Below are 22,351 nucleotides of genomic sequence, written 5' to 3'. Positions count from 1 at the left end.
GCTTCACAGAAAAGAGAAAAAAAAAGAAATCACTCAACAAGTACAATACATTCGATGAACCCAAAAAGAAGAAAAGGAGAAAAAAATTCAAGGAGCAGACTGTTCCTATATACTATATAGTATAGTAAATATAACCCTCCTTATGAACTCAACTCAAGGAAGGACTCCAACAACAACCTTGAGGCGGCGACGATCCTTCAACTCCCAGCAATAGGATGGGAAGCTGAAAACCCAAAGGATGCCTGCTTATTGCTATGATCTTACACCTTGTAGACTCGATCGTGGTGGTTATTAATAGCTAGCCAGCAGTAGCATCTCGATCGGAGAAAAAGAAAGAGAAAAATATATAGTCATTAGAAGAATTTTCTCAGCTGCAGCATCTTCGTTCTCAGGTGGCCAGGGCCACACAGGAGGTGCTCTCCTCGGCGCCGTCGGCCGTGCTGGAGCACCAGGCGTCGTCGGAGATGAACTGCATCCAGGATTCGTCCTTGTCCGCGTCATCGTCGGCGCCACCGGACGTGGAACCGACGGGCACGTCTGGCGACGGGGTCTGGTACTCCTGGCTGCCGGCGGTGAGCAGCTGCTGGCAGGCGCCCTCCAGCAGCGCCATGCTGCACTGCGCTTGCAGGTCGTCCACCTCGGTGCAGATGGCGTTCTTCTTGAAGACCCGGCATAATGCATAGGTGTCCTGATCATGAGAATGCGAGCACAAAGAAAAGCAAAACGAAAGAAATTTTCATTAACACTTAATATTCATTTGTCTTTTTTTGGCAAGCTAATAACTTATGTGCTACACTGATGCATGATTATGTTTGTACCACATGCTACATTTGCTAAATAATGTTTGTGAGCAAATCAACCAACACTGTCCTTTACTAATGTAGATTATGTAGCGTTCTATTCTACTCTTGATATCAGAAAAGAGAGGACTTGATTTGCGAGAGAAAGAAGACGGCGAGGGAAGGGGAAGGGGTGTGAGGCTGATGATGGATTCAGCATGGAATAAAGCGGAAAGCGCGCGACACCGACTTGCTTGGCCATGAGAGCAGGAAGAGGGCGAGCGACGACATGGTTTGCTTTGCCCTTTAATACCTCATGGACATGATCAATGCACACCCCAACGCAGATCATTGTCTGCTGATCTTAGGATAAAGAGAAGATTAGAGGTCTATAGGGATACATATGTGTAACGTACTGTCCACCAAAGAACGTACGACTACTAATACTACGGCCTTTGCCCCTAATTTATTGTTCTTGGTGATCAGCAAGGCTACAGATTTGTCTCATCGGATCGGAGTGGAGAAGGCAAAGCTGTAACAAAGAACATCTACTGCACACTGCTACTACGTACTACCACCTAGCTAGGTAACAGTACAGATGCAACAAAGGAGTTTTAACCCCTCGCAGAAATTTTCTTTGTTCAAGTCACTAGGTCATAAGGGCAAAAGGAAAGATATAAAGGGGCCGAGTTCTCAAAGCCCTAGCACATATAGCACATGATCATGATCATGTGCAGCTTCTATATTCAGATATTCAGTAGGCAGCAGCTGATGATACATACATCACAAAGCTAATAAGCTAATATAAGCATAAGATAGCAAGGCAAAACGAAACCTGGATGGGCAGCGTGTCCTCGGCGTCCTTGTCGTCGAGCCTGTACTCGTGCATGACCCAGTCGGTGCGCACCCCCTGCGGCGCGCGGCCGCGGTAGTAGACGAGCGTCTTCTTCATGCCGATGGGGCGGCCGCCGTGGTGGAGCACGCGGCGGTCCTTGCCGGTGGACTTCCAGTACCCGGCCCGCGTCGCGCGGTTGGTGCGGAACCCGTTGGGGTACTTGCGGTCCCGGGGCCCGAAGAAGTACCACTCCGGGTCACGGCTCGGCAGAAACGACTTGTCTGCATCACACAATTCCACAGGCGATCTCGATCGTCATCAGATGATCACTGGAAACAGATCGAGGAAGGAATGGAATCGAAGAAGAAGAAAAGAAGACGCGGGCACCTACCTGCGAGCTCCCATGGCTCGCACTTGTAGAGGTCGACCTCCGGGATGATGTCCAGCTCGATCTTGAGCCCGTGGATCTTGCGCTTCAGGTAGTAGTTCACCAGCTCCTCGTCCGTCGGGTGGAACCGGAACCCCGGCGGGAGCCCCACCGGCGCCATTCCTTCTAGCTATGTATGTCGTTGGCGGTGACGGCGATCAGCTGATCGATGCCGCCGGCGATCGATCAAGCTCTGGCCGAGGAGGGAGGGCGGCCGGGCGACGGTAGCGCCCGCCTGTGGCGGCGGCGGCGATCGATCTCACCTGCACAGGCCACGGGGTGGTGTGGGTGCTGTGGCCAAAGACACCTTGCTTGCTCCGCTCCTCTTTGCGCGCTGCTGAGGATCGGTGCCTTTACCAGCGACCCCCTTATAAGTAGTTTTTTCTCGCGATCGCCGGCGTCAGCTGGGGCCGACACAGACGCGGACACAGTCATGCCTCCCTCACGATTCTGGGCGATCGGATGGCCACCTTTAGCTGTCTCTTTTCCAGATTCCCGAGCCCTCGCAAGCTTGACCCTTTTCTCCACGGGCTCCATCGATCAGGCTCCCCTTCTCTGGGCCTCCTCCTCTCTGGCTCTCTCCAACACCCTGAACTCCCGCTCTCATCGAGCTGCAGTGTGCACCGCACTGCAGGTTTTACTCTAGCCCTATGGTTCTCCAATAATGTATGTTTTGTGCTCATTTTCTTATTTATGAGAGGTCAATATGCATGCATTGCATGGACATGTCACATATGTGCCTCATACCATTGCGCAAAGCCTGTTTTATTTGTACATAACGTTGCAGGAGACGTTAGATCACTGCAGTCAGTCAATAAAAAGTGCACACGATACATATCTGCCATTTAAATTGAGTTCTTATAACTAGTTAGCATTTAACTTCTTCTTGATATCTGAATTTGCAAAGGATCTGCCATTTTTTTGGAAGAAAATTGAAAAGAAGAATAACATCGTTTCTTAGGCCAAAGCAATTAACTATGGTTATGTCGATCGTACAAATTCTATTCTTTTTGTAAAATATCATGCTCGCACATATTCTATTGCACATACGTTTGCATGCAAAAGTTAGTTCTAGGGAGCCAATATGGCCCAAAGGGTGTTTCAAAGTCCAAAAGTTTACCGATAGGAGGAACCACCGTTGGTTTTTATATTGAGAAAATTCCATGTATGCCATTGGAAATTTAACTCATCCCTTACGAGTCATCAAAATTTAGTCCATCCCCTCAGTGCCACTAGAAATTTAACTCTATCCCCTATATGCCATTGGTGTAACAACACAGTCAAATGAGTGTTAAGTGAAGATGGAAAAGATGATATTAGCCCTAAGAAAGGAATTGAAACTTATCCCTAAGAGAGGAAGAAGATAGATGTGCGGTCGATGGTGTTGGAAAATGATGCGAAAGGGTAAAATTGGACGGCATCATGGGATAGATGACGGGAATGGTACGTAGGGATCATGAGGTCTTATGGGATAAAGATGACGGTAATGGTACATAGGGGATGGATTATGGGATAAAGATGACGGTAATGGTACGTAGAGGATGGAAGGATAAGTTAAATTTCCAACAGCATATAGGGAATTTTCTCTTTTACATTAACAAGAAAATATGCATCCAGATTTGCCTCGACGAGGACTTGAACTTGAGTGGTGTGGGCGTTCATCCACACTCACCAGTCACAAAAACTTGGGTAGGCTCATTTTCCTAGCTAGCTTGCCGGTGTTTATATTATTGATTCTTGTTTTATCTCCTGATCGAGAAGAGAACACTGTTTTGCCAACTTGCGTGCATGCCGATGGATCTGTGCATTGCATATGTATGCACTGCGTGACAAAAAGCAGAAAAGAAGAAGGCGATGAAAGAAACAAGCTAAGCTAAAGAGCGGTAGGGAAAAATATCTTTAGATGTCTTGAGGAAGAAGGGGATACAGAGAAGCTTTGCTGTCTCAGCCACCCTTTGGCGTGCGCCATGCATGCACCGGCTTTTACTTTCAGGGATAAGTGTTCTTCACCTTTGGATCCATCCATGACGTTGGCGACACAAGTTCGAGTGATGATCGATATGATGATGATGATGAGCTGAAGCACATACATTGTGAAAAACCTGAGGAATATGCATCAGGTACAAAAAAACTGATGGACGGCGCAGATCGATGCATCTGTATCCGATCACTTTGAAGCTTTCTTGACAAATTTAGAATGGAACGGTCAGATGTACATGTACACGAAGATATATCGATCGAAGTCTGAACGTAAACCTGGTCTCTTCGTAGAGTTGATGAAGATGATAATCTCATCCATATTCTCATCTCATGCTTCCTTAACAAAACCCGTCGGCTAACTATGTTTTCAGACACAATCAGCTGTGTTTTGAACAGAAAAGTTGTTTTCACACATTCGTCTTTGGATCGGACAATCTAGTCTCTGACAGATCTGGCCGGTGGGGAAAATGCATGCGCCGGCATGGTCCCCCATGCATATATACTCCCTCCGTACTGGTATTAGAAGTCGTTTAGGATATGATTGTGCATACCAACAAGTTATTAATTAGGGTTAAGTTCTCCCTGTATACCCCTATTAAATACAATTGCGGTATGTTTCATATGAGAAACAAACCAACAGTGGACTGGCTAGGCCAATGTGGTGGGTGCAGGACCATCGTGGTGCAAGTTCAATCCCCTACTGCATCATATTTTTTTGTTTGTCCGGCTGCAAATTAACAAGCACAAACAAAACACCCGCACAAATGGCCAGCTCACTTGCTGCCTTCGATCTAAACGTGCCTGTACGGGAAGCTGTAGAAGGCAACGCTGGGTTAGACCTTAACGAGCCTGTACTGGAGGATCATAATGACATCGGTAAGTTTGCTTCCTTGCTTCCTTGCTTTTCGACTAAGCCTGTACTGGAGGATGATAATATTTTTTTTCTGAAATAGAACATGTTGCCGAGGCTAATGTTCAAGTGCACCACCGAAGGAAAGAGATGTCAGAAGATTTGAGAAAGCAAGTTTATCAAGCGTTGTTGGCTAGAAGCAATAATGGGATACTCCACAAGAAAGATACCTAGATTATTGCTAATTGATTTGATCTACACCTTCGGACAGTTCAACGCATATGGAGGAGAGGTAAAACACAACTTGCAAACTCCATCCCGGTTGTGGTCTCTAGTTTAAAAAAGGGTAGAGTTGGTCGTAAGGCAATTCCTATTGATTTGGAAACCTTGCGTGACATTCCTCTGAAGGAGAGGATGACCATACAAGATGTTTGTGCCAAACTAAACATTAGCAAATGGAAGGTGCAAAGGTATTTGAGAAGTGGTTTGCTAAGGCGCCATTCTAGTAGCACAAGCCCTATCTCATTGAAGGTAATAAAAAGACTAGGTTAAAGTGGTGTATTGACATGATTGAGAGGGGGTTGAGTGGTGATCCAAGGTTTAAGGATTTTTTTGACTTTGTCTTTATTGATGAAAAATGGTTCTACCTCACCCAAAAATCTGAAAAGTATTACTTGCTCCCCGAAGAAGACGATCCACATAGGACTTGTAAGAACAAAAACTACATCCCTAGGCTCATGTTTTTGTGTGTTTGTGCTCGGCCAAGGTTTAGAGATGGGGAGTGCATTTTTGATGGTAGAATCGGATGTTTTCCTCTTGTCACTTATGAACCGGCTCAAAGAAGTAATGCAATAACCGGCCGTGTCCGTGGAGATATGGTTATGAAGCCCATTACAAGTATCACAAGAGATGTCATTAGAGAATTCATGATTAACCAAGTCTTGCCGGCTATTAGAGCCAAGTGGCCAAGAGAAGATGTGGGCAATCCTATTTTCATTCAACAAGACAATGCACATTCACATTTAAAGTTGGATGATCCATTGTTTTGTGAGCATGCAAAGAGAGATGGTTTTGATATTCGGCTCATTTCTCAACCACCAAATTCTCCTGATTTCAACATTTTGGACTTGGGGTTTTTTCGAGCAATTCAAGCAATTCAATACAAAAAGAATGCAAAAACTATTCAAGACCTAGTTCCAGCCGTGCAACAGGTAGTGTTCACAAATGATTGATCAAATTGTTCACACATTTTTCATCGTTCCAACAACTAATTTCATCACTAATTTTTGTAGGCAATCATGGATTATTGTCCACGTAAAGCAAACCACGTCTTTGTAACACTACAAATTGTTTTAATAGAAGCAATGAAGAAGAAAGGAAACAACAATTTCAAGATCCCTCACATGAAAAAGGAGATATTAGAAAGATAAGGGTGCCTGCCAACTTCTATCCCGTGCCCACCATCCTTGCTAGATGAAGCTGAGATTACACTTGCTGCATTCTAGAGAGAAAAAGCTACTAATTAGATATTGGAAGCTTTAGAACGTTGCTGTGTTCTTCATTAGTATAGACATTGTTGCTGTTATTTTCCTTGCAAGAATTAACTAATTAGAAGTAAAGCTTGTTATCTTACCGTTGCTGTGCCGTCATCCTTCCTGGCAGCGAGCTCACGTTCGCACTTCTCGTCGAGCATCTTGAGCACTTGTGGATCAAACTTGATACCGTTGCCATGCATCACGACTTTGTCCAGATCGGGGATGAAAACCTTGCAGTCGAACTCGTCAAGGCAGTAAAGCATGGCGAGGAGCATGTATTCCAAGTGCACGAGACCGCAGCAAGAGCATGGCCAGAAACGCGAGCGTGCATGATCCCATGCTTGGCGGTCCTCGTGGATGAGATGACAGTGAGCGCAAACAAAAGCGCCCGGCGGCAACGCGTGCTCCGACTTCGGTGCCATGGAGTCCGGCACGAACTCGAGGGATCCGGCACCATCTCGGAGTCCAGCAGGGAGGAGTCGTCCTTGGGCGCCACCTCCGACTCCGGCGGGACGGAGTCCTGCAGCTCAACGAGAAGATCCGGAGCCACGGACTCCGGCGCGATGACCATCGAGTCTGGCGACAAGGAGGCCACGGTGAGTGGCGATTCCGAGTCCAGGGCGAGCGGCAAGTCGGAGTCCATGGCGAGGACATAGAGAGGCGCGACATCTCGTCCGAAGAGAGGCAGCAGGCGAGGAAGGAAGGCGAGGCGTGCGGCGTTAATTACATCGGGGAACGAAGCGTGCGGCGTGGCGCACTTACTCCGTGTGCGGCGTGGCGCAAGTACGCAGGGGCAAAGAAATCCAAGACCCACGCCTTGCCACACGGACGACTTCTAATCTGCTCTGGCTGATGGAGCGCAGGACGACTTCTAATATTAACCCGGAGGAGTATGATGCGCGCGTGAATGAAGCTTTGAACTCATCAAGTTATGGGGTGTTTGGGAGCACTCCACTCCAAATTTTTGAGCTCCACTCCATCAACTCCACCACATTGCAGTTCCACTCCACCAACTCCAAAAAAATACCAGAGCTGTCCACATGTTTGACAAAATGCACAGATCCAGCTCCAAAAACAAAAGATCTTGCTGTGTAAAGTCCATTATACCCATGTGAATGGGTCCCACTTGTTAGTCTCTTTAGTTCTCCCTTTCTTCTCCATTATTCCCGTGCGAGCAGGGGCGGGCCGCGCGGCGGGCGGCCGGCGCGCCAGGGGCGGGCGCGCGACAGGGGTGGCCGCGCGGCGGGCGGCGCGGGGGGCGGCGGGCGGGGGCGGGCGCGGCAGGCAGGGCGGGCCGCGCGGCGGGCGTCCGGCGCGGCAGGGGCGGGCGAGCGGCGCGTGACGGGCGGGCGGTGCGGCGCGGCGGGCGGACGGCGCGGCCGGCGGGCAGGTGGCGCGGCGGGCGGACGGCGCGGCGAGCGGACGGCGCGGCGGGCGGACGGCGCGGCCGGCGGGCGGCGAGGTGGAAGGCACGGACGGGAGGCTGTTTTTTATTTCGCGAACCGGTAACTTGTGTAACGAGTGGCAATAGTGGGTAAATACCCACCAACTCCACGAGCAGGTCTGTAAAGTGGGTTTTTGGAGCACCTCTTGAGGTACTCCACAAAAAACGTGGATCTACCCCCTGCTCCACCTTTTTTCCTGGAGCCGGAGTTGCTGGAGCTAGACGCGTTTGGCTGCGAAATTTTCGGAGTCGGTGGAGTGAAGCAATTTTTCGTGGAGTGGAGTGCTCCCAAACAGCCCCTTAATCTCCACGTACGCCAATTGCGCGTGCTCGACGAGTCGGCCTCGACCTCGATGCGCCAAGGCTAAGGCATGGGAAGAGAACGTAACAGCTCGATCGCTCGCGGTGAAAACCACCTCCTCTCCGACGTGGACGCCGCCGGGGACGGTCACAGAGGCGCACCTCGATCCCGGCGCTCGCCTGCGATCACGACGATCTTATTTTCTTGCACAATGAAGAAGAAGAAGCCTCCTTTTGCGCTGCCCGGCCCGGCCCAGGACGTGCAGGAAGTTGGGACGGACGGATCGATCACAACCTCCCGTGGGCCCCGAAGAAAAAGAAATCGAAACGTGACGGGAGTCTGGCCCGGCTCCGGATATCTCTCTTCGTCGTGTCGTGGTCTTGCTCCTGCACAGGAAGCCCGAAGGAGTGAGAGTGAGTGCATGCATGACACGCACGCTGACGCTGCATTGTTGCAAACTAGAAAAGGGGAAGGAAGGGCGTGCGTGCCTCTAGGAGAAGTGTTGGAACGGATCGATATTGAAAAGGAAACCAAATTTTGGCTCAAAAAAAGATAAAGGAAACCAAAATGACGAGAATTCGGCCGGGGTCCCAAATGTTTGGCACCGACGCGATCTCCTCCTCTAGTACCGTGTGCTGCCTGCATGCCTACAGATATACAAACCGCCCCCCTGATTCACGATGTCGGCTGCTGGACGACCTGAAGGGGATTGCATGTCGACGGAGCCGGCTGGAGCGGAAGCGGCATGTCACCGGGCAACAAATCCAAGATCGTCGTAAGTTCACCTGGTGCGCATCGCATGTTCCTTCCTGGCATGGCATCTCGATATCGATGAGTCCACGGCCTTACATATGCAGCATGTCGCAAGGCCCGGGGCAAACTGATCCATGCATGTACACTTGATTATTGGTAGATCTAAGCCGGCTAGGCTAGCAATGGGAGATTGATGTTCGTTCGATCTATAATGACTGCAAAATGTTAGTATTAGTTTGGGCGGTTCGAAAGGATCTATAATGACTCAGCTCGATCCTTCTTGTTCCTGTTGGAAAAAAGGGATGAGAAGGTTCAGTGATACAACAGTGAGGCTTTCTCTGTTATAGTTTGAGAGGAGTCGCATGAATTTAGCCAGCAGATGTGAAACTACAGGGGGGTCCCACTGTCTGATGGGCCGGTGTGTTTGCCTCGAAGAATATAGTGTAATTACTATTTTGGAAAAGCACGTACGATCACATGAAGTTGTTTCAGAACTTCCTTAGTGTCATTAGAGTTGCAGATTGATCAGGTTTATCACTGTTTGAGTCTGTACCAGGGAAAAAATTCTCGGCGAAAAAACGAGAAATCCGATAAACGTGTTTCTCGGTTGAGTCCGGTTTTTTGTTTTACCGCTCAAAATTTTCGACCCTTTTGAATTCGCGCTCAAAACCAAAGAAGCCCAACCCAAAAATCCCTCCCTAAATCTTATCCCATTTCTATGCATTATTATGTCTTGTTTTTCATATTAGGTTGTTTGGAAATAATCTAGGTTATTTTGTGTACAAACTGAGAGGTTTTTTTCTAAATTTTGTCCGAAAGGAAAACGTCGAATCCAAGAAATTTTCGAGAAATCCGATAAATACGTTTCTCGGTGACCTCCGGTTTTTTTCTCTTACCGGTAAGGTAAACCTTGGTCTGTACTTAATCATATCGTACCTTATTGGCTGCAGGCTGATCTGTTGCTTCACCCTACCAACAAGGTGATAATTCTCGAGTTGGCAAAACAATGAGTTCCTTTGGCTAGACCTTCCAGAGGTATGTTATAAAATGCTAATAATGGGAGTTATATAACTATATTGAAAGCAAAAATATATATATCACCATGACTGCTCTAAAATATTTCATTAAAAAATGACCACTCTTAAATATTGTACAATGTAAGGCCTAAAATAGAGATACAAGTGGGTACCAATTGGTGTTTTCTGAGTCAGCTGCTTAATTGCGATGGCATGCCAAGTTCATTTTATTAAGTTTTTTGGTTGCCAATGACCCAAAGAATTTATGTATTGCATACCTACATATGGCTAAAAAAAAGTTATGAAATATTTATTGTAAAGAGAAATTTTGGAACAAAACTTTAATGCTGCAGTCTCCCACATTCCTAATGCATTGATATAGCTTTTCTTTGTTCCAACTGCATCACAGATCAACTCTTTTTTTGTAAGTCTTGTGGAGTAGATTTAGCAGAGCTGTCATCGTTATCAGCTGCATTTTATACTTCTTCCCTTGCTGTGATTGTTGAGGTCCAGATCCATCGATCTGTTGTTTGCACTTACCAGAATCATTTTGTACTTCCCTTGATGTGATTGTTGAGGTCCAGATCCATTGACCTGTTGTTTGCACTTACCATAATCCTATGTTGGTTATCGCTAATCTATCCCTATGGCAGCTCTAAACTGACTTTTACAAAGAAAAGTCGCATCTAGTACTATGTATGGAGATTTGATTGATTGAAAATTAAGACGGAGTAACAATTTGCCTTTACTTGTATATAAGATCTGATGCTAATGCATGCAGGACATCTGGAACCATATACGTTCCCTAGTACCTCTGCGAGGTGCTGCCCGTGCAGCCTGTGTGTCCGGTGCCTTTCTACGCTCTTGGAGATACCATCCCAACCTCACCTTGACAGTGCAATCATTGGGCTACTTTGATTTTACTAGGAAAGTTGATCACATTCTAGAAAAACACTCAGGCGTCGGCGTGAAGAAGCTCGATCTCGAATTTATTGAATGTTACAATGCCAACGCCAGTAATCATCTAGATAGTTGGCTTCAGATCGATTATTGTTACCCCACAGATTGAAGAACTGACCCTTAGGGTATGCTCATCAAACTGGTTTTCAGATGACAACTATATATTCGTGCTAAAGTACGAGTTCCCATGCTCAGTTTTATCTGATGGAAGCGGAAGCTCGATTCGGTATCTTGATCTTGAAGGTTGTGCCTTCCGACCCGCAGTCCAACTTGGTCACTTGGGATGTCTGGCAAGGTTGCATCTACATTGTGTTCATATAACAGGGGACGAGCTAGAATGCCTTCTCTCCAATTCTCTAGCGCTGGAACGGTTGGAACTCAGGGATTGCCATGAGATAATTTGCTTGAAGATACCCTACCTCTTGTGTCACCTCAGCTATTTGCACGTGTATGGATGCAACATGCTGCGAGCTATAGAGAACAAAGCCCCAAATCTTCGCAGCATCTGCCTCAGGAGCCTCCCAGCCCAACTCCCCCCGGGACAGTCACTGCAACTTGGAGAGTCTTTGCAACTGAAGAACATAGAAATGTGGTGTTTCAATCCCGTTTACTATGCTCGTGCGGAGCTTCCATTAGTCGCACCGAATCTTGAAACTCTTACCGTGGGCTCAATGCTTGAGGTATGCATGAAAACTTACAGTGATTTTTTACACTAGCAAAGATGTAATATAAGTAGACACACCTTGGAATATAATCAAATTGTGACATCTTTGTGCAGATGGTCAATACGCCAATGGCTCCTAGCAGATTCCTCCACCTCAAGCACTTGAGTATTCATCTTGTTGGAGTAAACTTATCCCCTGAATACGATTATTTTTTATTGGCATCTTTTATTGATGCTTCTCCTTCCTTGAAAACTTTCATCCTGAGAGTAAATCATTGTTCAACTTGAAAAGATATTATTTGTGGGTACGGTGAACCATTAACTAACACTATATTACTCTCAGGCACCGCTGACCCTCACGAAGCATGAATCGATTATTGGAGGTTCATCAGATCTGAGGCAGATGCCGCAGCACCGTCATCACAATCTCCAGAGCTTCAAGATTACTTGCTTTGGCTCTGCCAAGACCTTGATTGAGCTAACATGCCATGTTCTCGAGAATACATCATCACTTGAATGCGTCACTCTGGACACCACCACTTCAGAAGCTTTTAGGTGTTCTGATGACAATTCTACGAAATGCGTTCCAATGCCCAAGGATAATAACTTGGAAGCACAAAAGGCACTCCTGGCTATTGAAATGTATATCAAAATGAAAGTTCCTGATGCAGTCAAGTTAGATGTCGTGGAGCCTTGTAGACGGTGCCACGCCATTGAACTGTAAGGTGCATGTCATCGCAGTCTTTTGTTGGCTCTGCGTGCGTTATTCCTTGAATAACCAGAATGTCCTTACATTGCTACTATACAGGTAGAGTACGTGACGATACCTAAAAAAACCAGTTCTCTTATTTTATTGTCTTTTGCCATGCCACTTGACAGAGGGTTCATTCGGTCCTCAGCCTTTTCTCAGCCCAATGGCTAACTAGAGATATTGGGAGTTTGGGGCCTCAAAGTGATTTGGCGGCATACTGGCGGCGCCCCGCCCTCCCGGCATGGCCGTGGTGCAGCAGCAGCAGGCGCTTGTGGAGCTCGCCACGAAAGCATGTCAACGATGCTTTAGGAAGACTAGAACCTCGGACGGGACTCCAGGGAAGAAAAAAAAATTCCATGTTGTTCAGAGAACTAGATAAAAGTCTAGACAAGTCTTACATAAAGAACAAACATAGTTCAAAATAGCGGACATGTTCGCAGCTACATTGTAGCTATATTTATTCCAACTTTAAACGGAGCAACATGAGGCGGCAGCAGCAGCTCTGACAAAATATAAATCCTCTCAAGCTTGCCTTCCCCTGAAGATTCAAGTTGAGCATCAGGCGGGAGCGGGACCGGGAGCTGCTTCCTCTTGTGGATTTTCCTCCGGTTCGACGTCCCCTCTGAAATATGTTTAGTTAAATTAAACTTAGTTGTTGCATAAACACTATATATGTCAGGAGAAAAATAACATCATTCTTTTCCTGAACTACTACTCTTTCATGCTTAATAAAGCATGTGTTCAATTCGAGTCGATTCCTTAATGGAAAAAAAATGACAATATGACATTTTGTGAATGATGGTACCTCCCCTCTTTCCTATAACCATAGAACACAACTTGTTTGGAAATAACAACTTTCATACTAATGAAAAAATAAATAACAAATGTTGCAACCATATCTACTTATTTTAGATCCTGATTGGCACAGTTTTACACGTGGCCATATGAACCCAGCCATAACGTACTATGCATACCATATGCATATAATCGCAACACACACGTGGCCATATTCATCCAACTGTAACATACACACCTAGTCGTAACGTACTACATCACAACAGCACGAGTAATTGAATACTGCGCGCCAAAATTCAAACTAACGGTCACACTTGGGCAATTGGTTGCATTCGCACCTTTGCAACATGTGAGCACATTAGCTAAGTTTCGTTATGGCTTAGCGCGCAAGCTAAACATTAGCCAAATATAGTGCGCGCTTAACACTTTAACCCAATTCATTGGCACTTAAGTCAACTGGAGTTGTCAACAATAGAAGTGATGTAGCCTCCCTCCCGTCCGCATCGCCCCTGCAGCGGCTGGGGCGGATCCCCGCCGCCCCGCACCTCCAGCCCCAACCCGCGCCCCCCTCGCCTCGCCACTGCCCGAGCAGGCTGCCGGTAGCCCGCGCAGCCGCAAGGACTGCGGCGGCGGGGGTTCTTTCCGCCTGCTCGCGAGCCCCCCTCAAACCCTAGCCTGGTGGCCGCCGTCACCACCTCTGGCGCTGGCAGCTCGCGGCGGCCGGATCTGCACATCGCCGGCGTGGATCTGTCACCCTTTGGTGCGGATCCGTTATTCCCCTGTGTAGTCGCCTCCTCCCCATTGCTCGTCCCGGCAGTCATGTGGTCGCTTGTTCATCGTCGTCAACTAGGAGGGGCCGTCGGTGGCTGTCGTCATCGCCTCGCGCCTCGCTGCGCGGCTCTGGGCCGCTGGTCCCTGCGGAGTTGCTCCTGACACCGCCGTGGCCTACGGCTCCTTGGCGCCGGGGCGGTGGGTCTACTACGGCCACGAGCGGGGCGTGAGGCGGCCTGCGGCGGCGTGGTTTGCAGCAGCGCGTGTGCGTTGACGTCTGGGTGAGCGAGATGGAGGCCGCGGGACGGCGGCGAGGAACGAGATGGCGGGGTATGGTGGCTGCGCGCCGGTGGCCATCGGGTGCGACGCACCGGATCTGAGCCGGCCGGCTAGGGCCGACGACGGCGTGGAGGCGGTGGCGCGCAACCGTAGTAGCCCTGTGCGCGGGCGAGAAGGAGGTCACGGAAGCAGATGGCGGCGGCAGAAGAAGGCCTGCGCGCTAGAACTAGGGCGCAGCGGCTCGTAGGCACAGTGGTGGGTTGGAGGTGGGCAAAGGCGCTGCGGGTGAGCAGCGAGCAGTGGAGGCTGCACGCGGAGGCGCTGTGTGTGTGCAACGGTGGTTGGATGGCGGGCTTGCGAAATGGAGGAGGCTTGGTGGCATGGTGTTGCGACGCCTCGAGGAGATGCCCGGCAACGCTGGGGCGGTGGCCCTGTCTGAGGAGTGGAGGTCGAGCGGTGGTGCCTCTGGGTGGTGACTGCAGTGGAGGTAGAGGTACGACGGCAGGGCGAGTGGAGGCGCGGCGCCGCCCTAGCTGGGCTGCCGTGGCTGTGGTCCGGGAGTGCCGAGCCGGGAGCGTGCAGCGGGATTGGGATGCTTTGGGCAAAAGCCCTCGCTGGCCTTCATGCTAGTGGAGATGATGGTGGTGCCCTAGGGCATCATTTTCCCCGTTGGGGGCGTCAATTGGAACTACAACCCTGCTGCACAGAGTTTCTCTGGGTGAAAATCCTATCCAGATCCTGGACGAGCGACGACAGCGCTATTGGCGTCGTGCCCTACTTGGAGGCGTCATCTCCCATTGGTCATGGGCAGCAACAGCCGGTGGCGGCAATCCCGCCGCGTGGCAAGTTGGATGGGTGCTGCCGAGCCCATGTGGAGGCAATCACAGTTATAGTGGCGGCTAGGGGTTGTCGCATGGTTGTCGGATTTGGCTGCTTGCAGCGGACCGCGGTGGCTGACGTTGCTTAGCAACGGTCAGTGCGGCGTGGGACTGCGTCGGAGGACGGCGCGGCATCGTGGGACGACTAGGCTTGTAGCTGACCGCGGTGGGTTCCTCAGCTTGGCTAGGCCATCCGATGCGGTACATCGTCGGAAGATGGCACAAACGACTTCTTTGGCTCGTTGACGTGGCGCCGGAGGCTATGTACGCGGGTGAAGCAACGAGGAGAGGCCGACTTGCGGCGGTGGCTCGGCTGACTGATGGAGATCTGGGGAAGCGGGGCAACATTGCTCACCACCCTGACGGTGATAAAAGAAACGGATCCGTGACATGGAGTACCGTGGCGGGCATGGCGAGGCCCCTGCGCGCGGTGTTTTCTTCGAGGCTATGAGAGCGAGGTGGAGTCCAACGGCGGATGTGGCGAAGCCCCCGCGTGTTGTGTTATCGTGGTGGCGACTGTGAAACAGCCTACGAGAGGTCCGGATTCGATGGTATCACTCTGTTAGGTGGAGTGTGGTATTTGTAGCGGCACTTCGGTGGAGCGGTGGCCTTCTCGTTGTTGTGCAGTCTGCTTCTATTAGGTTCCCTGTCGACGTAGGATCGCGCATGGAGGTTTCAGCGACTCCATGAGGGTGAATGTTGGTGGGTACCACGGTAAGCTTCATTTATGCTGTTGTTGGCAGGCGGAGTCAAATCCGCTTGAGATGTGTTTAAGTTCGGCGCGTGTTGGTGTCCCAATCCAACTGACCGATGTGTTGTTTAGTCGAGTTGAGTGCTATTGCGTGGTGCGGTACGTATTGATGACGCAATCTATCCTGCTGGTGTTTGTCGTTGTTTTTTTATTCGTCCCGTCTGAGCTTTATTTTCTTTCGTCCCGTCTGAGCTTTATTTTCTTTTTAATATAATTGGCAGCTCCTGATTCGTTTAAAAAAAATTCGCTGCCACCTGTAGCAATGAACCAAACATTGTGCAAATCGCTTCACACCAAGTTCACAATTTCACATACCTTCTTCCCCTCCAGAGATTTGGCCGGATCCAACCCAGAGCTTCGAAACCTTGCACCTTGGGGTGGAAAGGCTTCGTCACTTCCGATTTGCCGGTGGCAATGTTTGCGATCTCCAAAGAATGGCCCAAGTAATCTTGATCACCATACGGAGGGTCCGAGAAGTAGACGCTGTTCCTCTTGAACCTGGAGACGCTTGTTCCACCGAAGCTGTGACGGAAATGGGTCGACACGAACAGTGTCAGATCGCCGGCGTCCTTCACCCTGGACCATGCCGGCGTCGGGTCCAGGAGGTTGCTGCACCTGCAGACTACGACGCGGTAGTCGAATTTCAGTCCCCAGCGGAACAGATCCAGCATGGCTCCGACCACGTATAGCTCGCCGTTCCATTCCAGGTAGCTGCGGTTGCTGAGATCCTCAGGTGGCGACAGCGACGGCATCGGCGTCGCCGTTGGAGTTACAGTGTTAGCGATGTCGCTGAACATGGAGATCTCACCGGTGCTGTCGATCGCCAAGAACCTCCCTTGGCAGTAGACGACGGAGCCCACGGTGCATTCCAGGTTGGTCTGCAGCAGCGTCCAGGCGGTGTCGACCCCGACCCTGCAGAAGGCGACCTCCGTGGAGCCCGCGAGCACCGCCATGGCCACGCAGCCTCGGCCGTCGGCGTCAGGCGGCGCGGAGAGCACGATCTCGTTGAAGAAAAATTGCCTCATCTCGTCTAGCGCGATGGCGCTGGCATTGTCGTCCTCGGGGTGGAGCACCCACCGGCCGCCCTTCTTGGACACGAGCATCGTCTGCATCGTGGAGGCGGCCGCAATGTTTTCGTCGGCGGGAGGGAGCTCGACGAGGGCGCCGGTGAAGGGGTTGAGCAGCGTGACGGAGGCGGCCTCGTCCATGAGCGCCAGCCACCCGCACGACGAGCCGCAGGGCACCTTGCCGCGCGCCTCCGGCGGGAGCGGCAGGGAGAGCGTCTTGTCCTCGGCGACGCTGTAGAGCGTGACGGCCCCCGAGTCCGGGCCGAACGGGAGCAGCAGGAGCGGCGCGAAGGCCGCGAACGGCACGGCGTCGCGCCACGGCGTGCACACGGACCGGAACGACGCCGCGTCGGTGCCGGAGGCGAGGCACTTCCCGATGACCTTGCGGAGCTCCGGTGGGAGGCCGGTGCTCCAGTCCGGCGTGGATTTCGCCATCGGAGTCCCCTGCTGAGGCTGAGCCGCCGCCATGGACGCAACGCAGCTCTCACGAGTCACGCAAGCTACGAAACGGTAGCTGCCAGAAAATGTGACTCTGTGGACCGGGGAAAGGCTCCTCTAAACGACGTGCATTTTGGCATTTCGGTGTTACGTTACTTCTGCAAAAGCACCGAACACGTTTCACAGTGAAGCGCCGAACGAAGAAGCTGGCAGCTTCCTTCCCCCATCCAGCTATAGATCCATAGAAGGTTTACTGGCCTTTCATCAATTTTTTGAACGAGCAGATGGTATGATCTTTCTTTCTTGAATCATATAAACGATTATCTTGCAGTCACAAAGAAATGCAAATAATCTCCAGATTTCCGTTTAAGTTTGGCAGCACCAGCACAAAAAATATTTTGACATTTGTCGAATTTTTTTTCGAAATTACACATTATCACAATTCACAACTGGCATTTGGGTGCTGGCCTGCTGGGTTTGCCTTGCGCGGCTGCGTTTGTTGCAAAGCACTGAAGCAGTTGCTTGAACACGTTTTGCAGAGGAGATATACACCTTTCATCTTCATCGAAAGAACCTTTATCACTAACAGATGAGTGGTGTCGCGTAAAAGGCCATCTCGGTTATTTGTCCTATGCATACCAGTCGAGAAAGAGTTTCGATTCTCAATCATTTACTGACGTTTTGTTAATTTTTTATTAGAAATTATATACTCCTATTTCTTTAATTTTTAAAAGCATCCACCTTACAGTCTACATGCCGGATTACCCGTGAAAACTGTATGCGAAATTTGGCATCATATTAAAAAGAAAGGTATAACTGCTTTCTGCTGCTCTACAACGTTGATAACGTAAGAGTGAAACACGCACACACAGACACACTCGTAGTTTTGTACATGAATGCATGGTCGGTCAGAAAACCCCACGCAAGGAAAATGCACCATTCGAGCAATGTAGAGGGACTAGCTGTTTTATATGCGAGACCTGGACTGGATGTTTTATATGTGAAACCTACAGGAATTTTTTAGATGCGGAGAAACACAGAAATTATATATCAGCCAGATGAGATCAGATATGAGACCTTTGAACTTGATAGGGTACCCTGCTGTGACCAATTGCTATCATACAAGTGAAAATCATCTTAACTTCATCCATTCCCTCTTCATAAATTTCAAGGGAATTACTGTAAATACCTATGCATCGACAGAGTTACTGAAAGGTCCAATATTTTTGTTGAGCATACAGGTCCTAATCTCATATCATGAAATTGATCATTTCTGTTTTCGGTCAAAAGAGGGATCTCAACAACAATTGTTTTGTCGAAAGCAATAATAGGTAAAAGAATGACCAGATGGTCATCATAAAAGTGAAATCTTATCTTCACTTCATCCATTACCTCTTTTAAGTCTCAATGGAATTACTGTAAACGCTTGTGCATCAATGGAGTTGCATAAAAGTTAAGAAGTCAAATATTTTGAGAAATTAAACATATGACCAGCCTTCACTAGATACACTGCTTGTCAAAACTACATTTACAAAGAAAGCGATTTACACATTATCATGAGTAGCTGATTATCAGTGCTTAACTGCCTGCCTATGACTCCCTACTTTTTTCCTTTAATAAATTGTGATTCCTACTGTTAACAAATAATAAGTGAAATGTTGTCCGTAAGTCATAAACTGGCCGTGTAATTCTTTTATGTTTCATACCAACCTAGCGGTCAAACTTGTAAAAGCGTTCCATGCTTCCCATGGATGAACCTCGTATCGATGGACGCTTATCAATTATTTGGGAAAAAATTGGCAGCTTTTCAATATGCTTCAATGCTGCCTCTGCAATACGCAGTGTTCTGGAATCTCCATGTTGGAAAGCATGAACAAGTGCCGATCCTAAACTGCGGTCAGTTGAAGCATCTTTAGCAATCTCCTCTGCACGCAGTATCCTCTCCACAGCCCATGTCACCCAGTGCTGAAGACTGCCTGTCGGATTCTCCTTCAAGATGTCAAATATAGGTGCAATTCCATTAGCCCTATGGAGCACCAAAACACCTTCCGCAATCTCCACTTCATCCTCGAGTAGGGTGCAAAGAGCTGCCAAAGCAGCTTCAACTACTTTCTTGTTACCATGATTTAAACAATGAACCAGCCGCTCCACAGTTTTGCCTTCTAGGATACAGAAGCTGTCCCTAATTGAACAAACTCCAGAATGAACACGACAAAACTGAAAACTTGGTGGTTTCCTCCCAAACAATGCAAGCTTAGACTTCTGTTCAGGTTCATCAAATTTCAGTGTGCTAGTCAGATATTTGGATTCTAACGAGAGATTCATTAATGCCTTTGCAGAGACCAATTGTACCTCCTCCAGACCATTAAACCGAAGCAAGCTGGTGAACAAGGCAGCAAGGTTATACTCACGAGCAAGGGAAATGCATCGGGGTTCGTCCCGCAAAACATATGTTATTCTTGCCAGGACTTTAACAAGGCCCTCAACCAGTATGTTATCATAAATGTCACTTCCAGCCTCCCTCCGACAAATGCTTAACACCTTACGAGCAACTATCTTGAAAGCACCTTGCTCCATTAGCTCTCTGGTGAGGTTCTTGTCCCTTTTAGGAAGGTTTGCCAGAATCTGAAGTGCAGCGTGTTGCTCATCTGTGTTTCCATCATTTAGGAATGCAACTTCAACTAAGCAGCCAAGCAGAGTTGGGCTTGCTCGGAAGACTTGAGCTATCTCGCGATCCATGTGGGGTGAAACTTTGTATATCAGCTTTAAGGATGCAAGACGGCTTTCCTGATGATCACTCTCAACAAATTGCACCAAGTTGGTGATAGCACCAGAAGATTTTATAGCTGAGACAATGGATAGTACTGTTCTTGAGGAGCTGCTCAGTGTATCAAAAAATTCAAGAAGCTTGCACTGTGTTGGAGGTGAAGTGTTACTGATCAAATGAAGTAGACTGTGGACAATGTCCTCAGACACCAGAGTACGATTACCGTCAAGTGGTACTGTCCCAAAGTCAATACCAGATGCAACCAGATTAGCTAGAACTGCGGCTGCAGCCTCTTGCAACCTTGGTGGAAGGAGATTGGCGCGATTGATGGAGAGAACTCGGAAAAGAGGGAGAAGGACATTTTCCTCTATAAGAACCTTAGCACTCTCTGCATTGGTGGATATATGCTCTAATACCTTGAAAGCAACTTCTTTTGCTTCCAAGCTGCCCTTTTCAACAACATCAGCAAACAAGGAACCCACTCTTTGGGCTACTAAGGTCTTCAGGTCATTAGACAAAACAATCTTTTCAAGAGATGATGCCATCAGCAGCTGCTGTTCTGGAGAACCTGATCAATTATAAGGGGAAAAAAGTACCATGGTGTGAGAAACTTAATAATAACACCATGTAAATATATCTTTAGTTAGTGTCGCTGATTAACAGGTAACCAAATATTAATAGAGAATCATAAGAAGTAAGGAAGGAGACGAACCTTCAATAAGCAGGTTAAGTAGAGGTTCCAGTCTGCCATTTTCGGCCATCTGCACGGCATTTTTCTCACATCTGTCCAAATTCTGGAGTGTCTTTTCAGCCTTCTCAGCAACTGTTGGATTGTCGGATTTGCTTCCTGCCACCTTGCCCAAAATAAGTACCGCTCCATTCAATTCGCTTATCTTTCCACATACTACTTCAGACTTTGAAAGGTCGCACAGTGCAGAGACTGCCAGTTCCCTCTCCTGACAATCTTCACAATCGATGAACTTGACGATTGTGCGAATGGTGTCCCCTTCTGACACAGCTTCCTGCAAAGGATGAAGATATGTTGTCAAAACTAGTATCGTACAACAGTTCATACTCAATTCTGTCGCATCTCCTTCTTTCACCTACCCTGTCTTGATCAGTTTCTTTGGCAAACTCTTGAATAGCTTCCAGCGCTTTGAGACGCACCACGGAGCTGCCGCTCCTCAGCATGCTACCGACCATCTGTATCATCCCCTCGCCGCGCACGACACGCCTGCCCGCCCTCCCTCCGCTCCACCCCCGCACGGCGCAGCCTAGCGCCCGCACCGCCTCTTTCTCCGTGGCGTCCTTCGTGAGCCACTGGCAGGCCCTGCGGAGCTCGTCGCTCTGCAGCCTGTCCGCCCACTCCTCGATGGCGACCCGCAGCGCCAGGACCGGCCGCAGGTCCGCCCTGCGCACCTCCTGCATCGTGATCGGGCAGCACGGCGCCCTGCTGAGGTCGCGGCACTCGGAGAACCACCGGGCGATGGCGTCCCGCTCGTAGGCGTGCCCGGTCTCGATCACCACCGGGTCCCGCATCACCTGCATGGTGATCGGGCAGACGAACGCTGACAGCAGCCTGTCGTCCTCGTGCCCGCCGAAACCGCCTGCAAGTCGGGTTCAAAGAAACAGAGGCCCTCGTGACTCCGCGAGCAATTCGTCGAGCGCCATGAGGGCGTCGAAGCGTCATTGCGATCTTCTTTGAAGCGACGGAGCATGGCTCGTGCGTGTGTACCTTCTTCTTGGCGCTGCGATCCTTGGCGGTGCCGCTCCATGTGTCGTGGCTTGGGGCGGAGGAGGAGGAGGAGGACGCCGGATGCCGCCGCGCCGGGGCTGGAAGAGGAGGAGGGAGGAGTGGCAGCCGGTGGCCAGGTTGACTCGGCGCCATTGGGTTGTGTTTCGCGTAGTTTAAAGAAGAGTTGAAACGGGAGTGGGGTTGGTTAACCAATGCCGCGGCGCGGACGGAGAGGTCGGCCGGCGGGTCGCGGCGGTGACGACGCACTGACGCGCGAAGCGAGACGTGGGCTGGCGCGAGCTGTTGCGAGGCTGATGGTGGTGGCCCGCGGCCGCGGGGAAGGCGGACGGTGAAAACGAGCCCGGCGACCGGGCATACGGTGATGTGAACTGCTCGGCTGCCACGCGCGTTGTAATATTTTTTTACACAGTTTCGTGCGTGGATCACGGCGAACATTCGCCCGTCTCGCAATTTACCGGTCGTACGCGAAATTACCGAGTCATCATCGTCTTGCATGTGTGTTGACTTGGTGTTGAAACGTCAGCAAGGCAAGCGGCAACGTTGACCTGTACCAT

At 49.5% G+C, this 22,351-nt stretch overlaps 4 protein-coding genes across 4 annotated transcripts; 1 reads left to right on the top strand and 3 right to left on the bottom strand.

The window, feature by feature from the left end:
- Positions 1-86: 86 nt before the first annotated feature.
- On the bottom strand, positions 87-2,370 carry LOC101785184 (NAC domain-containing protein 86). The gene is made up of 3 exons (XM_004957525.2): positions 2,006-2,370; positions 1,615-1,895; positions 87-688 (listed from the first exon to the last, which is right to left on the bottom strand). Exons 1-3 carry the CDS (start codon positions 2,160-2,162, stop codon positions 389-391), a joined length of 738 nt encoding a protein of 245 aa, XP_004957582.1. The 5' UTR covers positions 2,163-2,370; the 3' UTR covers positions 87-388.
- Positions 2,371-10,695: 8,325 nt separating this feature from the next.
- Positions 10,696-12,268, top strand: LOC101754553. The gene is made up of 4 exons (XM_022824337.1): positions 10,696-10,936; positions 11,031-11,560; positions 11,659-11,811; positions 11,888-12,268. Exons 1-4 carry the CDS (start codon positions 10,696-10,698, stop codon positions 12,266-12,268), a joined length of 1,305 nt encoding a protein of 434 aa, XP_022680072.1.
- A 467-nt stretch (positions 12,269-12,735) lies between these two features.
- LOC101754162 (F-box protein SKIP23) lies at positions 12,736-17,304 on the bottom strand. The gene is made up of 2 exons (XM_004959593.1): positions 16,134-17,304; positions 12,736-12,917 (listed from the first exon to the last, which is right to left on the bottom strand). Exons 1-2 carry the CDS (start codon positions 17,302-17,304, stop codon positions 12,736-12,738), a joined length of 1,353 nt encoding a protein of 450 aa, XP_004959650.1.
- Positions 17,305-18,740: 1,436 nt separating this feature from the next.
- Positions 18,741-21,816, bottom strand: LOC101753760 (U-box domain-containing protein 44). Its single transcript, XM_004959592.2, has 4 exons — positions 21,777-21,816; positions 21,149-21,648; positions 20,754-21,063; positions 18,741-20,609 (listed from the first exon to the last, which is right to left on the bottom strand). The coding sequence occupies exons 1-4, from the start codon at positions 21,814-21,816 to the stop codon at positions 18,985-18,987; spliced, it is 2,475 nt and encodes an 824-aa protein (XP_004959649.1). The 3' UTR covers positions 18,741-18,984.
- Between the last annotated feature and the right edge of the window lie 535 nt (positions 21,817-22,351).

Source organism: Setaria italica, chromosome II, assembly GCF_000263155.2.
Source record: "Setaria italica strain Yugu1 chromosome II, Setaria_italica_v2.0, whole genome shotgun sequence".
NCBI lineage: Eukaryota > Viridiplantae > Streptophyta > Magnoliopsida > Poales > Poaceae > Setaria > Setaria italica.
This window is presented reverse-complemented; position numbering and strand designations above follow the sequence as displayed.

What these genes read in the sequence shown, in the direction of transcription:
- LOC101785184 (XM_004957525.2), bottom strand. Translation starts at nt 2,162, where the DNA reads ATGGCGCCGGTGGGGCTCCCGCCGGGGTTCCGGTTCCACCCGACGGAC. An exon ending in CGAGCCATGGGAGCTCGCAG is followed by an intron (nt 1,896 to 2,005) that starts GTAGGTGCCCGC and finishes TGTGTGATGCAG; the next exon opens with ACAAGTCGTTTCTGCCGAGC. An exon ending in AGGACACGCTGCCCATCCAG is followed by an intron (nt 689 to 1,614) that starts GTTTCGTTTTGC and finishes TCTCATGATCAG; the next exon opens with GACACCTATGCATTATGCCG.
- LOC101754553 (XM_022824337.1), top strand. Translation starts at nt 10,696, where the DNA reads ATGCAGGACATCTGGAACCATATACGTTCCCTAGTACCTCTGCGAGGT. An exon ending in ATGTTACAATGCCAACGCCA is followed by an intron (nt 10,937 to 11,030) that starts GTAATCATCTAG and finishes ACTGGTTTTCAG; the next exon opens with ATGACAACTATATATTCGTG. An exon ending in CCGTGGGCTCAATGCTTGAG is followed by an intron (nt 11,561 to 11,658) that starts GTATGCATGAAA and finishes ATCTTTGTGCAG; the next exon opens with ATGGTCAATACGCCAATGGC.
- LOC101754162 (XM_004959593.1), bottom strand. Translation starts at nt 17,304, where the DNA reads ATGGCGGCGGCTCAGCCTCAGCAGGGGACTCCGATGGCGAAATCCACG. An exon ending in TTTCCACCCCAAGGTGCAAG is followed by an intron (nt 12,918 to 16,133) that starts GTTTCGAAGCTC and finishes AACATATTTCAG; the next exon opens with AGGGGACGTCGAACCGGAGG.
- LOC101753760 (XM_004959592.2), bottom strand. Translation starts at nt 21,816, where the DNA reads ATGGAGCGGCACCGCCAAGGATCGCAGCGCCAAGAAGAAG. An exon ending in ATCGCAGCGCCAAGAAGAAG is followed by an intron (nt 21,649 to 21,776) that starts GTACACACGCAC and finishes CCCGACTTGCAG; the next exon opens with GCGGTTTCGGCGGGCACGAG. An exon ending in ACTTAACCTGCTTATTGAAG is followed by an intron (nt 20,610 to 20,753) that starts GTTCGTCTCCTT and finishes ATAATTGATCAG; the next exon opens with GTTCTCCAGAACAGCAGCTG.